Consider the following 16159-nt stretch of genomic DNA (forward strand, 5'->3'; position numbering starts at 1 on the left):
CAATAGAAAATCTTCACTTAGAGAATTTGTTTTAAGGCTTTAATTATTTTTTATTTCTTTGATTAGGTTTACATCATTTGAACAAATTACTTGTATTTGTGTCTTTGGTTTGATAGATCCATCCTTTTGTTTTTCAATCTTGGGCAATGCATAAATCTCGATTACCTATGACCAATGTTTCTTCCACGTTCTTTGTTGAAGATTTTTCTTTGAAGTGATACCTCTGGGGCCATGTTGGATTATTAGTTAATGACTACAGAGAAACTAGTTACAGTGAGTTTGGTATTAACCTGAAAAAGTCCTTACTGCTCTAGTCCGAGGCCAAGCTAAATCTAAATTATAAGGAGCTACAGCAGATTGAATTCGTGAGTTACCTTGAAATGGGTTCCTAACTACTAACTTCTTAGCCTTTCATTAAAAGGATAACAATGACTTGATCAAGCCAATATCTTCATAATGAACGAATTTCTATTTCTTGCATAAAATCGTTTTTTCTGGATAATATAAATTTTTTTTTACAAAAAGAGAGCGGGAAACAGAGGAAACAAGGCAGCAAACAAAATTGAGAGCATCTATTGGGAGTTGCAATAGAGAAGCTAACAAAGACTAGACCCCAGCTCTGCCACAAGAACTTATTCTCTGGATTGATAGACAAGCCTTCCTTTGGTAGTTCCTGCACCAGTTATGATTCTGATGGGTGCCAAAATCCGAATTAGTTTGGGCCTAAGATTGTCATAGTTTGGCCCAGCTTTGAGATGAGTGCTGATCTCCCTTGATCCGCATGCGGGTGGTTACCTCGGGGAAATTTCATGGGCTACGATGGACGACATCATGGATCAAAGGCTCAAAGCCCTTTTCTATGTACAATGGTTTCCACTGAAGACACGTTCTACTTAGGCATAAAGCCGAGTTTGGGCTATTCATCGTCTTACAAAACTTCTGGTTGTTTCAACGTGACCGCAAATTTTGTTGGTAGAGAAATGGTTAAAAGGTTTGATCCTTTGAGCTTGAGGGGAAAAAGAATGGTAGTCACTACTCACTAGTCAGGCCTTTTGCCTAGCCTGAATCCCCTTCAATGTTAACTAGAAGACACTACAATCTTCCATCTAATCTTCCATCTGTGATCTGTCTATCACTCCTACTTCAAATTTTTCAAAAGTTTAATAGCTTTGTCTCCCCTTTACAATACCTATGAAGATCATTTTTTTTAATGATTTGCTTCTATCTAAATATATGCAGGGAATCTTACTTTATGATCTTAATTATTCGAAATTAAAACTATCAAATCCGTAGGTATCATTGTTCTCCACCGCATTATGCGCGGTACCAAAAGGTTGATGATTCATTTATAGAGTAAACTAAACAAAAGAAAACTCCACTAGTGTTAATGAATTAAAAATTACTATACTATAAAAATCAAAAGAAAAAGAGGAAGGCTACCTGCAATGCAAAAGAGGGGAGGGTGTTTTGCTCCTTTTGCAAGGTAAAAGAAAACAAAAGGGAAAGAAAAGCAGAGATTTTCCGAGATCCAATGGCGAAAAAGTACCTTTTCGGCTTGTTTTTTCTTTTTATTTTTCCTGTGAGAAAAGTACAAGTCCGATAAAGTGAAAGCTGTAAATTTTAAAAGAAGCTTCCACGTGATTTCTTAGCTACAGCCTACAATCCTTATCTACAAACACTTGCTTAGAATTAGATATAGCTTTCCTCATATTGGCTCTCGCCAATTTCCATGCCAATGTGGTGTTTATGTGCCCCCCTTGCTGGACACCCAACCTCGCCAGCTAAAATCCTGCATATGACAATTTGACAGACATCCCTCCCACAACTTGTGAACGATGAAACTCTCCTCCTTTGTTTTGTGTTTTATATTCATTTTTTCCCAAATATTAATAAATTTAAAACCAAAGAAGAAATACCAAAAATTAAACTGCCAATTAAGACCCTACGAGTACAGAGTACACATCAAGCCGAAATTAAATTCACTAGAATATCCCAAAATCCAGGTTGCCTTTAATGCTTCAGGCTCATTCTCATTTGCCTTTAACGCAACTTGCCGGCTACACTTTGGGAATTTGTGACTCAAAAGGGGACATTCATGGAAAAAGAAGTAGTTTTATTACTACAAAGTTAAGTTTGTAACTCCAGAAATATTATTATTTATTATTTTAAATAAAATTTTTCTCGTTGGCTGTTGTCACGTTCCTTGCCCGTTTTCCCTTGTAGCATATTAAGACTGCAAATCGACAACACAAAAATACGATTAACAAAATGATTTTTAATTTTAATTTCATTGGTTTCATAGTAAGCGTAGATGCTTCATTTTGATTATTAATATTTTATTTTTAAATTTTTTTTAAAGATATTAAAGTTGATAATAAATCAACACAGTTGATAAGAGTGTTTTACTCAAAATTATTTTATGAAATAATTATTTATAAAAAAAAAATTTTTACATAATAACTACTTACAAAACAATTATTTAAATAACAACTTTTTTATGAAATAATGACTTCACGGAACAGCTTTTTTTTAAATAATTTTTTTTAAGATCAAGATTAACATTTTTATTGAAAATTCTTGTATCAAAAGTTATTTCACTAAAAATTATTTCAAAAAATACATTACATCGAATGTTACTATACCATCTATCATCACATGCCACTGCACTCGATACTTAAATGTGTGCTCCGCTATTCCTCTCATTCGTTTCCTATGACATTTTGTTTTATTTGTTTGCAAAGTTACTTTACCTCAACAAATAACCTATCTACATTTTGGCAACTCTATTTGAGAAGAGTAATTTCATTAAACAAAATAATTTTTTATCTTATTTTATCAGATAAAATGAAAGATTTTATTAGAAATCAAAATGCTTAAACCCTTACTTTCATCTAAGAATTGATGAAAATTATTCAAAATTTCCAATAAAATATGCAAAAATTGGAGGAGACTATCTCGCAACTCATATCTTCTAATACCATAACCTGTCAAATCCAAACTGCTACTGATAGGAATGAAAATGCTTCTCATGGAATTATCCCAGATGGTAATGGAGAAAATATTACAAATATGCCAAAATTTGGTGCTAATGAAAATCTTGGTGTGACCAACATTTTAATTGCTAGTACTTCCATTATGATTTTTCTTTCAATCACAACTCAAGGTTTTGTCATTGAAAGAAAAAGTGAAAATAATTCAAAAATATCGCAAGGTTTTTGAGTTAATTCAATTATTAAAATGTTTTGAAGAGTTTTACTTAATAAATTAAATTAAATATGAAAATAATTAAAGAGGTTTCATTTTAATCTTCCCCTAAAATATAAGTGTTTCTCTTTTTTTTTTTTTTTTAAACATGAACTTCTATGTTTATTATACATATTACTAAAAATTAATTAAACTCCTATTAATTAATACATTCATATATTTTATAATGATTAATTCTTTCATTAGTTTTATTCAATACTTAAAATAAATAATTATTATTCTTAAAGATATATAAATAAAAATTTTTACAGATCATCACGAGACTTTTAAAAACTTTTATTAAAATTATCTATCATTACACCCAATAATTCAAAATCTATTATAATCTTTCTTTCTGCCGTCTTTCGACTTGTTTGAAACGCTTTCTTATGTAGAGCCTATTTACAGTAAGTAGTTGTACTTATTATCAGCAGTAGAAGCAGAGTCGGGTGGAAGTATTGGGAAATGGTGAATTTTATGAGGGAGGAGAGGAAAGGCATATTTGTCCAGGTGATTATGCGGAACATGTCGTGAGAGCAAGTGAGAAACAATTTGTTTTGAAGATTCTTTTTAGCTGTAAATTTAAGAAAAATTAACTATAAAGCATATAGCTGGCTATTCATATATTGTCAGTTTTAGACTGAAGCGTCGCGTATAGGCGGAGTCGGTCTCAGCAAATTCTGTTCTTTGATCAGATGTAAATAATAAATGTAGCTAAAACCTAGGGCTTTTATTAAAATTCTGTAAGGCGATCTTTTTGTATCCAAAAGATCAGGACCATCCAGTCAAAAATGGATAAATTTTCGGACCAGATATATCTTATCCAATGCTGGAGCGCTACGTGATCTGCCCCTACTGCCACCAAATAATTTCCGGTTAACAAAAGATATTAATTTACTTTTCTTTTCTGTAATAGATGTAAATACATACGTTTTACTCACTTTTATAAACCGTGACACTATGTTTCCAGAAAAAAAAATGTGACAACTATGACATTCCAACACAGCACGATTCAAAGTCATTACTCATTGGCTTGGGCTTTTTTTTTTGTTTTGTTTTGTGTACATATGATGGAAAACACCCTCGATTTTAACAACTACGAAACCTATCATATCATGTATTTTTTGTTTTAAATAAGATTTTGTTATCAGATTTAATTAATTAAATATTAAAAAATTTTATAATTAAATTGATTTAATTCAATTTTAACTTAATTATATAAGGCTTTAATCTAACTCACTGTTCAATCTTCACTTTCTTCATTTCCTCAATAAATTTCCATAAGAAGACTTTATTTGTTCCCCTCTAAACTTTCATCTTTCAACAACCCAAGTGTTATTATTCATTTATTGTACATTTTTTTCCACAAAAAATTATAAAAATCTATAAGAATTTGATTTGGAAACGTTAATGGTGTTTGAATTTCCAAAATGATAAAACTGAATGAGTTTTCTGTTTGGAATATTTTAGGTAGAACTTAATTCCACTTAAAATTTGCAGTTATAGGAGAGAGATATCCGGAGAAACCTAGGCAAATATCTTGTCTTTTAATTCCAAATTTTTTATTCTTCAAAGACTCCAATGCTTGGACACAAATAGAGGATTGATTCAAACCTACACATTCACTGCCCAATGCATTCTAGATGATTATGCAACTTCAATTAAAAAGAATTGTGAATTTATTTTAAATATAGGTAAGGATCTTCTTATTGCTTAAAAAATAATAAATATGTTCACTGTTTCATTCTAAAGTTTAAAATGCAAGTTAATATTATTTATGACTGAATTAAAGTTATTTTTCTCCCTTGTTTTAAGAAAATGCTTATAAATGGTTCTAAGATCATTTTTAAGATGTTATTATTAAAAAATATCTCCATGTTAAGTTCAAGAAAATTTTCATTTAAAGCAATTAAATAAATAAAAAAAAATCAATCTTAAAATGTTTTGGTACATAAACCAAATGTATACATTTTTAATAAATTTTGATAAGACTTTTCATCTTACATAAATATTGATCAATAAATAACATTTTAAATATTTTTCACATATTATTATTTAATTGATATTTAACCATTTATTTTTATCAGTTTATAAGTTTTAAATTTTAAAATAAATTTTTATGTAATTGTTTTTAATAAAAATTTTATAAACTTTATTTGAAAACTATATGCAACTTTGGCCCATCCTAAATACTAAATGACCTCATTTTCTATGTTAAATGAAATTATACACCAAGCAGTTATTTATGAATGCTATTGTACTTGATATATAAGTAAAGAAATTTAGTGATATATCATGTTGCAAAACACAGTTCCATATTAGAGAACGCAAATTTACAATACATACGAAACAAAGGGGGGGGGGGGGTAAAGCAGTAACTCTATACCTACATAGTACATTGTATTCATATACAATTGTCTTCTTTCTTTGTCCCATGTTCTCCACGTGGTTCTGTTCACAATTTCAACCCACGCGCATCTACTTTAGCGCTAAATACGCTTAAGCATGTCACAATTTCCTCTTTAGGTTTTGGGGAGGTAAGTGGTTGTTATACTTTACCACCCTTTCCCACTGTCACTCATTTTCTCTCTCTCTCTCTGCCTCTTTCTTCAATTGTTTCTTCTCATGGATTTTCTTGCTCTCTTCTGTACCGGGGCTCTTTTAGCCTGCGGTCTCTATTGGTTCGTCTGCGTTTTGGGCCCAGCCGAGCAAAAGGGCAAGCGAGCCGTCGATCTCTCTGGCGGTTCAATCTCGGCAGAGAAGGTTCAAGACAACTACAAACAATATTGGTCTTTCTTCCGCTGTCCAAAAGAGATCGAAACCGCCGAAAAGGTCCCAGATTTCGTCGATACTTTTTACAACCTAGTCACCGATATTTACGAATGGGGTTGGGGCCAATCCTTCCACTTCTCTCCTTCTATCCCAGGGAAATCCCACCGGGATGCAACGCGCCTCCATGAGGAGATGGCTGTTGATCTGATCGACGTCAAGCCTGGAGATCGAATCCTGGACGTCGGTTGTGGCGTTGGTGGACCTATGCGTGCCATTGCGGCTCACTCGCGAGCCAAAGTCGTGGGCATCACGATTAACGAGTACCAAGTGAATCGTGCCCGGCTTCACAACAAGAAAGCTGGGCTGGATTCGCTTTGTGAAGTTGTTTGCGGGAACTTCCTTGAGATGCCATTTCAAGATAACAGCTTCGACGGCGCATACTCAATCGAGGCAACATGCCACGCGCCGAAACTGGAACAGGTGTATGCCGAGGTCTTTCGAGTTCTGAAACCCGGATCTCTATACGTGTCTTACGAGTGGGTCACAACTGACAAGTACATCGCTGATAACCCGGAACACGTGGAGATCATTCAAGGTATTGAAAGAGGTGATGCTTTACCTGGTCTTAGGAGCTACTTGGACATTGCGGAGACTGCTAAAGAGGTAGGCTTTGAGGTTGTCAAGGAGAAAGATCTAGCCAAGCCACCGGCTTTACCCTGGTGGACCAGACTTAAGATGGGGAGAATCGCCTACTGGAGGAACCACATTCTGGTCACCGTGCTGGCTGCCATAGGGATCGCTCCTAAAGGAACCGTTGATGTTCACGAGATGCTGTTCAAGACCGCTGATTATTTGACCAGGGGTGGGGATTCTGGAATTTTTTCCCCGATGCACATGATTCTCCTCAGAAAACCCAAGGTGCCACCTTCATAATCTTTGCCATTTTCTTTAGGTAACTTTGTTTAAGCATTGTGTTCCACCTCTCCTCAATTTAATTTCCTAGTTTTTTTTTTTTTTGTCTACTTTAATTAATCGATATCATGTACTTCGTTTTTTGTTTTTAGTTTTGTTTAAACTCCAGTTGTTGATCTTGGTTTTAAATTTTTAAAATGTTGGTGATAACGAAAGGAACGAAATTTTTTGTTCTTTTTTGAATGAATGAATTTTTGTTGAACTCGGGTGGTGGTCTGTGATGGTGAGCTGTGACTTTGTCGGTACACAAAAACAGTTTTTCTAAGCTGTCGATGATGGTGAAACTACATCCAAAACAAACACATTAAACACTTCCCTTCTTAATAATAATCATCTCCTCGGATTTTTCGCCACATTCATTTATCTCATTTTCAACCTAATTTTGTGTATCATATGTTCACTCTGATAGTGAGATTTGGTAATAAAAAATTAACGGTGTAGATCTAATGTGACATTATGATTAAACTGAAAGAATATACTATTTGAAAAAGGATGAAAATTTTAAACTCGTTATAATCTGGTGGGTAGTAATTTGAAAATTAAAAAAAAAAAAACCAGTTAGTGACTAGTGAGGAAATGGTCTTATGGGCGGGGTGAGAGGGCACAGGCACGGAGCACATGCAAGGTTAAAAACTTTAGCGAAGGAGCTTAGGTGGCGAGACCACTGGCAAAGTCTCTGAAGCCTGGATCCCGCTGAATATGTTGGCTTTTTGTGCGTTTCGTCACATTTAATGGTTTATTGGGCTACATATAAGAGGACATGTGGGCCACAATTACGTTGGATCTTTCCACATTGCCTCGCCTTATGTCGTTTTATTATTAATACATAAATTATTATTTAAAGTGGTAGCTCTCTCGCTAGCCTTGTTAATGGTTAAATTTCAAATTTGCTTTGACACAATTGAATTTTGAAGTTAGTCATCTAATAAATCTTTGTATTTTCCCCTGTCATCCTCACTACTCAAGCAATTTGGTACTTGATATTTTTCATGCCAATATATAACTGTTCACAAGTTTAAAGTTATTTTTTATTCATAAAGCAAAAAGATATTTGTTATTGGATACAATTGGATACATGAAAAAAGTCTTGGGATGGAGGGAGGGGATTTGAATCTTAGATCACAAAAGATGAAGTTGAAACTTGAAACGCCTTGAGCGGTTGATAAGGTTGATCACTGGTACTTGCTATTTCGGCCTCCTCCGACTTGAGACTTGTAATTCATTTCTTTTGTCAATTTATGATTACTGTTTTTCAAGCCCTCCTTCTAACTTGGACCTTTTAATGCGATCCAGTCAGTTTATGTCGGATAACAGGTTAGGTGTTAAAAAAGATAAGGCTTCGGAGTTTGGAAATTTTCTTCTGCTGAACTGCATTGTGTCTGGACCTCTGGGTTGGCCCAAAATAATAAAAATCTTGCTCCTTTAACAGATATCTAAAAGTCCGCTGGACTGAAACTTAACCCTGCTTTTCAATGTTCATTTTATAGAAGGCCAGTCCAGCAGACTTTTAGATATCTCAACTCTCAAATCTTATCAATAACCTCAAATCAATGATAGGCCACTCTATTTCTTTTTCACTAACAAAAGGACACGGGAAATTAATCAAAGTTAATATTATATAGAAGAAATATCTAACATCCAAAGTGCTAAAAAATCAGGCCAATAATAATGCAGAAAAGAAAACAGTGGAATATGTGGATAACATGAACCAAACGAACCAAAACTAGTGGTTTCTATTTTTGGATTGCAAATCCTAAATCCATAGCGCTTGTTTTCCTTTCTGTTCCCCAGGAGCCCCAAGGAGGAACTCCAGAAGAGATCATTACCTCACCTCTTAATGGCTACAACCACAAGTTTCTTAACTAAGCCACCTTCTTCTGATCTTTATTTCATCCCAAAAATCAGTTCTCTTTGCTCCCATGGTTCCTTTCTACCATCCTTTGCCACTAGGCCTATTCCTTTTTCAGCAAAACTAGAAACAAGTAGCAAAACCCTCCGTTTCATTACCAAGGCTACAGCTGCTCCTGGGACAAAGAAAGCTCCAAGTGATGAGAGAGTACAGCAGGTTCACAGTATAGACGAATTCGATGAAGCTCTTAGAATGGCTAAAAACAAGCTTGTTGTGGTAGAATATGCTGCTAGCCACAGTTACCATAGCAGTAAAATTTATCCTTTTATGGTAGATCTTAGCAGGACTTGCAACGATGTTGAATTCATTCTTGTTATGGGTGATGAATCGGAGAAGACTAGGGAACTTTGCAAAAGAGAGAAAATAGAGAAAGTCCCTCACTTTAGCTTCTATAAAAGCATGGAGAAAATCCATGAAGAAGAAGGGATTGGCCCAGATCAGCTCATGGGCGATGTGTTATACTACGGTGACAGTCATTCAGGTGTGGTTCAGCTGCACTGCAGGGAGGACGTGGAGAAGCTCATTGAAGACCACAAGCTTGACCATAAGCTGATTGTTCTAGATGTGGGGCTCAAACATTGTGGGCCATGCGTCAAGGTGTATCCAACGGTGATTAAGCTGTCCAAGCAGATGGATTCTGTGGTTTTTGCAAGGATGAACGGTGACGAGAACGACAGCTGCATGCAATTCCTAAAGGACATGGACGTGATCGAGGTGCCAACGTTTTTGTTCATCAGAGATGGAGAGATATGTGGAAGGTATGTGGGTTCTGGGAAAGGAGAGCTTATTGGGGAGATTCTAAGATACCTAGGTGTGCGAGTAACTTAAGAAGGGAAAGTCAAATGATACAAAATCAATTATTACAAATCACTCCATACTACCATATCGTTCATGTTGAAAGATGAATTTTAGTAGTGAAACTCGCGTAGCCCCCATTAATTCATAACTAATGGGGACCAAATTTTCTTTACTTTAATCTTAACAAGGATGAACTATTTTGTTGATATGCTTTCTACTTTGTCAACTTGTGTTATTAATATATAATTACTGTTGTGTTGTTGTTTTTGCAAAACTATAATTGGTTCATTCAGTCATAATGTGCCTAAAAAAAGGAAAATTCATATGCATGCATAATGTTTATATTTATCATGATTCATAGGGAATTAGGGATATTTGTTGTCTAACTGGTGTCTGTATAGTCCTCGTTAGTTTTAAAATTTACAGATGAAATACGCAAATGTTGAATTGTTTAGAAGAAACATGGCCTTGAGCCCATGACACAAAGTTTTCACTTTAAAGATAGTCGCATTTTTATTTCCATACATACAAAGAAGGGTTTTTTTTTTTTTTTAATACAACGCCTTCAATTTTTTTTACACTCGAAAATTAACACTAGCTTAGATGGCGAACTTTTTTGTATGTGTATTAAGAAATTAGAATGAGATTGAGTTAAATTTGTAAAACAATTAATCAAAGAGCCCCCTTAATTTCCCACCTCACCCCACTAGAAAGAAAAAAAAATTAAAAGGGAGAAAAAGAAAGTGTATTGCCATGCTATCTAAGACTTTACCAAGTATAAGACATCTTTTTTTTTTTCCTTTGGGAGTTGGCGGAGGTTTGCATAGAGGAACAGTGTTAATTAGAAACTCAGAAGGAGATTTTGTCTCTTCTGAGTTCTGTGTCTACTACGATTCAAAGAAGGGCATCCATCTCAAAACAAGTGAACTGTTTGCTCGAAATCATTGCAAGAGAAAACGTGATCAAAGAGTTAGAAGAAGCTGATCTTAGTCCAATGAATTAATATATGAAGTGCTTGATTATACATAGAGTTCATGAGTTATGGCAAGAGGGCAAGATAAACATAATTACATTTAGGCTGTGGGTCATGTTATGAAACAGACAGTTGCTCGTTTGGTGATTTTTTTTTTTGGTCTGAAATTTTCAGTGTCCAATAATCATATTAAACCTCATTTAATTTGGAATTAAATCGAATCAGATTTTATAAGAGAGATAAATTTTTTCAACGTTTGTCTTTTTCATTTACAATATTTGAAATTGGGATTTTACTTAAAAAAAAATTAAATTCCTTAACTCTTTGGACCAATGAACGTTGATCATTCGGTGGCGTTTTAAAAGGGTTCATGAACAAATTCACAGTCACATGTCATGACCTCAACGAATTCTAAAATATCCTAAAAAGAAAAGAAAAAAAAAAGCATAAAAGGAATTATGAATTTGCATTAATTTCTAGCATCATTCTTAACAAACAACAATTCTTTTCTTACCAAAAATTTTAATGCCCATCCACTTAATTATTGTAAAAAGATTCACTGTCAAATGTTGCTGAAAGGTCAACCATCATTATCTGGGCGTTGGGCGTTAGCACACTGCCAACCTTGGTAAATGGCATGTAGAACACAAACTTGTACCACTTATCTTTCCATACAGCTTCCAATTGACTTTGAAACCACTCCTCGCCTTAATATTGGTTACGAGTTCTTTTTCCATTTTGGCTGCGGGCCACAATTTGACAGCTAGATTTTACTTGTAAAACATATCAACCTGTATAGTTACTAGGTTATTTCCGGCCGTCAACAGAATTTATAGTATTTAACTCTGATTAAACGTATTAACGATCCTTATTCAACAGTGATTACGTATAACTAAAAGGATAAAGCGTTGATTTCGTTCTTAGAATAATGGAAACATAAGTAAGTTATATGCATTTCCTCTTATTGGATCAAGACATGATTCTACTAATTATAGTTTCCCTTCTGTTAATCCTTATGGCTAGTTGGATGGTAGACTTTGTTTCAAACCAATCTCCACAAGCATGAGCACAACGAAAAGAAGACCACTGGAAAAACAAAGATAAGAAGTGGTGTTCAAGCAGTATTGATCTGTACAGAAACCAGAATCAACAAATTCCAGATTATGTCAAATGCCAATTACAGACTCGTCCATACCATATTTTATGATTCTTTATATATATTTGCACAATCTATATATGAGAAGCAAGAAAAGAAAGAAATAGCAGCGATGCCAAAAGAAAAAAAAATCAATCAATTTGCGCTGACAATGGAATTCAATCGAAGGGGACTAGGTGGATTCATGGTTCTTCTCTTCCATAAGTTAATTTCTTTCCTTGGCTGTAAAGGCACTCCACCAACCGTCATTGGGGCCGAGAAAGGAATGATCGTTTCTTCCTCTTCAAAATCACCATCTCTTCTATCTTCATCAGAGTAATAATCCCTATGATCAGCTTCCACGGGTGTCATCTGATCCATCCAATCAAAATTTGCAAAAGCATCACGCCCACCTGCAAACCGGTTCATTTGGCCCAAAGAAGGCGCTCTATCAGGCAACTCTGTCCTATTACTTGTTACATCAGATTTCCTAGCTGGTTTTGCCATGCTAAAGATTCGCCTTAACTTTGATGCATTCTTCTTTACTTCTCTGGAAGAAGAAGATTGATCACAGACAGGCTTCAACCCTTTAGGAGGCGAAACAAGCTTAGCTTTTTTCATATTTTTGTTGCGCTTGATCTGCCCCATGCATGACACTTTCGGTGAAGTTGGTTCTTGAGTCTGATCAAAGGCTTCACTCTTGGACCTTCTTCGAGCTTCATCAGGTATTATGGAAATGATCGGACCAGAGAATCCTCTGCCTGCATAAGCTTTATGCTTGCCTGTATAATTGTCCACTCTCATGTCTCGGCCTGGGCTGAACGGAGGGTTATGAAAGGTGACACTAACAGCTGAAGCTGCTTTCGGTAAAAATTTCAAGATCTTGTTCTTGGGTTTAGCTTGTTTCTCCATTGCATGTAAACACTTCACAGGATTTGGCAAACTCCTTTCTTTTGAACACTCTTTTTATATATACATATAATGAATAAGATAAACTCGGAAGTTCAACTGATATTAGAGGCTTTTGTTTTGACCAAATCAGACAGAGAATGAGCAAAACTTGTTTGCCCATCAGAAATTTAATAATACAGCTTGCTTAGGTGATGCATAGTACCCCTTCCATTTCAGACAAATTTAATTTCCATTCAAAGTTTCAATAAACAAAGGTAAATTAATTAATTAACTGTCATAACGTTTAGATCTGGGGATCTATCATTTGACATCGACTTTAAGGAGTCGTCACCAATCTTTTTTGTTTAGGTGCGATTGGTCACCTAAGGAATCTATCCTTTTAAAAAATACCTAAGCTTGACTAAGGGTCCCTTAGGTTCAAGTGCATTAACCAGAATAGAATTTGAGAGTACGGTTACGTGTGAGGAAGGTTATAGCATCCTCAAAACGTCCATCAAAAGATAATACCAACTTAATTTTGTGTTATCCAATAAGCCTTAAAAATTTTACCAAGTAGATAATTATTGAAAATTATTCTTAATTAACTCCAATACTTTTGGTAGAAAATTAAGAAAATCCCCTCACCTCAAGAATATACAAGAAAACTATTGTTTCACTTACAAAGACTCCGTCGTCGGATTATTTAACATTAAAAATTTTTCAAGAAAGAAAAGGAAGAGAAATAAAAATTCAACTTTAAATATAAATCATTTTCTTTTCACTTAAAAAAAAAAAAAACCCATTGCTTTTGCACAAGAAAAATTGATACTTTCAATTTTTCCTTAAAGCATTTGAGAGTTTTTATTTTATGAAAAATTGATACCTTTAACTTTTCCTTAAAATATATATATTTTTATTTTTAAAGAAAATTGATACTTCTAACTTTTTCTCAAAATGTTTTTTTTTTTAAATTTAATTTCAAGAAAAAATTGATACTTTTAATTTTTTTTCTAAAAATATTTTTTAAATCTTTTTATCTTCAAGAAAAATTAATACTTTATACTTTCCCCAAAATGCTTTTGAAAATTTTTATTTTATTTTATTATTATTATTTTTTTAAGAAAAATTGATACTTTCAACTTTTCCTTTAAATTTTTTTTAAAAAAATTTTATTTTAGAAAAATCATTAAAAAAATAAAAAATAAAATAAAATAATAAGGAATACCAAATAATTCTAATTAATAATAATAATAAATAAATAAAATTTTTAAAAAAATCTTAGAACGGTTCGGCTTGGATTCGGCTCTGTTTGAGAGACAAAATCGGCTTAAATGTGCAACTCAGCAGGAAACGGCTCAGCTTGACTCAACTGAAACCCAGGTGGAGAAGCGGGTCGGTAGTTCAGGTGCACTATGGGTCGGGTCGGATCTTGGCAAAACGCACAGATCCTCTGAGTTTACTAACGCAAAAATGACGTCATGTTGGAAAGGGTATATAAAGCTGAAACTCGGTCTTCCTTCAGATTTCCCTTCCCATTTTCTATCTCTTCCCTTCTTTTTTCCTTTTTTTCTCTAAACAATTCTAGATTTCAGTTGAATGTTTTATCGAAATCTAAAAAAAAATCGAAAACTTCAAAGTTAGCAGGAAACTTTGTCGAAAAATTCAAGTTTCGTAAAAAAATTCACCGAAATTTGAAAAATTTTTAGAAATTTTTCAGAAAAAAAATGCTAAAATCTCCAAAAATTTTAATAAAAATTCTAGAGCTGCCTTCAAATTTTTTTTGCTTCTGTTTTTTTTTTATTCTTTTCTGTGTCTTTTTGGTGTGATTTATGGACTTATTTATAAGGATTGATTAGAAGAGTTTCTGATCAATCTCAATTCCATTTTGGATTTGGATTCAATCTTTGAATCCAATCCAGACTTTGATTGAATCCCAAATTCACGGCATAATTCTAATTTTTTCTAATCCCAATCCTAGCTAAAAATCAATCAAGAAAAAGATAAAGTAAAAAAAATAGTAATAATAATAGATAAAAATATATATATTAATAGATAAATAAAAAAATTAATAGATAAATAATAAAAAATATAAATAAATAAATAAATAAAAATAAAAATAAAAATAAAACTGCAAATGGGCTTACCCATTTGGACAAAGCCCAATTAATCCGAGCCTAGACCAAATTGGATGTCTACAACTGCCACTCTTTGCACATTTTTTATGAAACAAGAATTGTGCAAAGACGTAGACACTCATTCAAGACTCCACTTGACCATTTTTTTATTTTTTTACTTTTTTTGTTGTCTTTTTTTTGTTAAAATTTTGATCAAAGCTCCTCTAAGCAAAGACTTAATGACTTTTAAAAAATAAACAAAGTTCTTCTAAGCAGAGGCCCAATGACTTTTAAAAAAATAAATAAAGCTCTCTAATCAAAGGTTTAACGACTTTGGAAAAGTAAATTGCTCCTCTAAACAGAGGCTCGATGACTTTTGAAAGGTAAATTGCTCCTCTAAACAGAGGCACTATAACTTTTGAAAAGTAAATTGCTCCTCTAAATAGAGGCAACCATAACTTTGAAAAATAAAATGCTCATCTAAACAGAGGCAACTACGACTTTGAGAAATAAATTGCTCATCTAAACAGAGGCTCGACAAAAAATAAATGGCTCATCGACAATCACGTCCAGAAGAGTCAAAAATCATGTTTGAAGGAACTTTAAGAGATTATGCCAAAGGATCTTATAAATCGTTCTTGATACCAAGAGATATCCTTTTCCAAGGATTAAACTTACCTCACAAGCTTTTTCTCAAATGATAATTTGAAAAAAAATCTTCACGTTTGTCTTCTCCATGTGGGATCCTGAAATACCCCTGCTTTTTGAATTTATGTACTATATTTTCTTGAATGTAGTATATGCTATGCAATGCGTATGAAATTCAATGCATGCTATGCAAATGTTGGCTAATTAATTCTTATTCAATTGTAGTACTCAAGTCTCTCAAGCTTTTTTCTTGGGCTTCGAACATTTTGTTCTTCAAAGACCAAGTCAGCGTAACTCTTACTCATCTATCTCGTTTAATTCTCATATCTTTTCTGCAAGCAATCCCTTTCCAAATTCAATGTCCTTATTAGGAACTGAACATCTCAAATTTACCTTTATCACTCTCGACCTTTCCAATGTAATGTAAAATTCTTTCACATTATTATTTATTTATCAATCATTATTTCAATATCAAAAAGTAAGAATGTATTCACACATTTTTTTCATTACAAGGTATTAATGAGAAAAGAATAAGAATGGTTAAAAAATAATCAACAGAAGAGGCACACAAAGAATGAAGATGAATGTCTTTTATTAGCAAAAAGTTTGGCAAACTTTGGCCAAAAAAGAATTACAAAGATAGGTATGGGGAGACAATGCCTAAAAATGAACAATCGGATAATCATGACAACACATCTCAAGGT

The 16159-nt window shown here is 33.5% G+C and overlaps 1 protein-coding gene and 2 pseudogenes across 3 annotated transcripts; 2 read left to right on the forward strand and 1 right to left on the reverse strand.

Annotated features, from left to right (window-relative positions):
* Window positions 1–5675: 5675 nt before the first annotated feature.
* On the forward strand, window positions 5676–7189 carry LOC111315270 (24-methylenesterol C-methyltransferase 2 pseudogene; annotated as a pseudogene). The gene has a single exon (XR_016330641.1). The product of XR_016330641.1 is annotated as a 24-methylenesterol C-methyltransferase 2 pseudogene (transcript).
* A 1443-nt stretch (window positions 7190–8632) lies between these two features.
* Window positions 8633–9968, forward strand: LOC111315271 (thioredoxin-like protein CDSP32, chloroplastic pseudogene; annotated as a pseudogene). The gene has a single exon (XR_016330642.1). The product of XR_016330642.1 is annotated as a thioredoxin-like protein CDSP32, chloroplastic pseudogene (transcript).
* A 1829-nt stretch (window positions 9969–11797) lies between these two features.
* LOC111314775 (uncharacterized protein At1g76070-like) lies at window positions 11798–12854 on the reverse strand. The gene has a single exon (XM_022916394.2). It carries the CDS (start codon window positions 12712–12714, stop codon window positions 11959–11961), a length of 756 nt encoding a protein of 251 aa, XP_022772129.2. The 5' UTR covers window positions 12715–12854; the 3' UTR covers window positions 11798–11958.
* Window positions 12855–16159: the final 3305 nt, after the last annotated feature.

This window comes from Durio zibethinus, chromosome 20, assembly GCF_047325235.1.
Source record: "Durio zibethinus cultivar Kanyao isolate XHJ-2024 chromosome 20, ASM4732523v1, whole genome shotgun sequence".
NCBI lineage: Eukaryota > Viridiplantae > Streptophyta > Magnoliopsida > Malvales > Malvaceae > Durio > Durio zibethinus.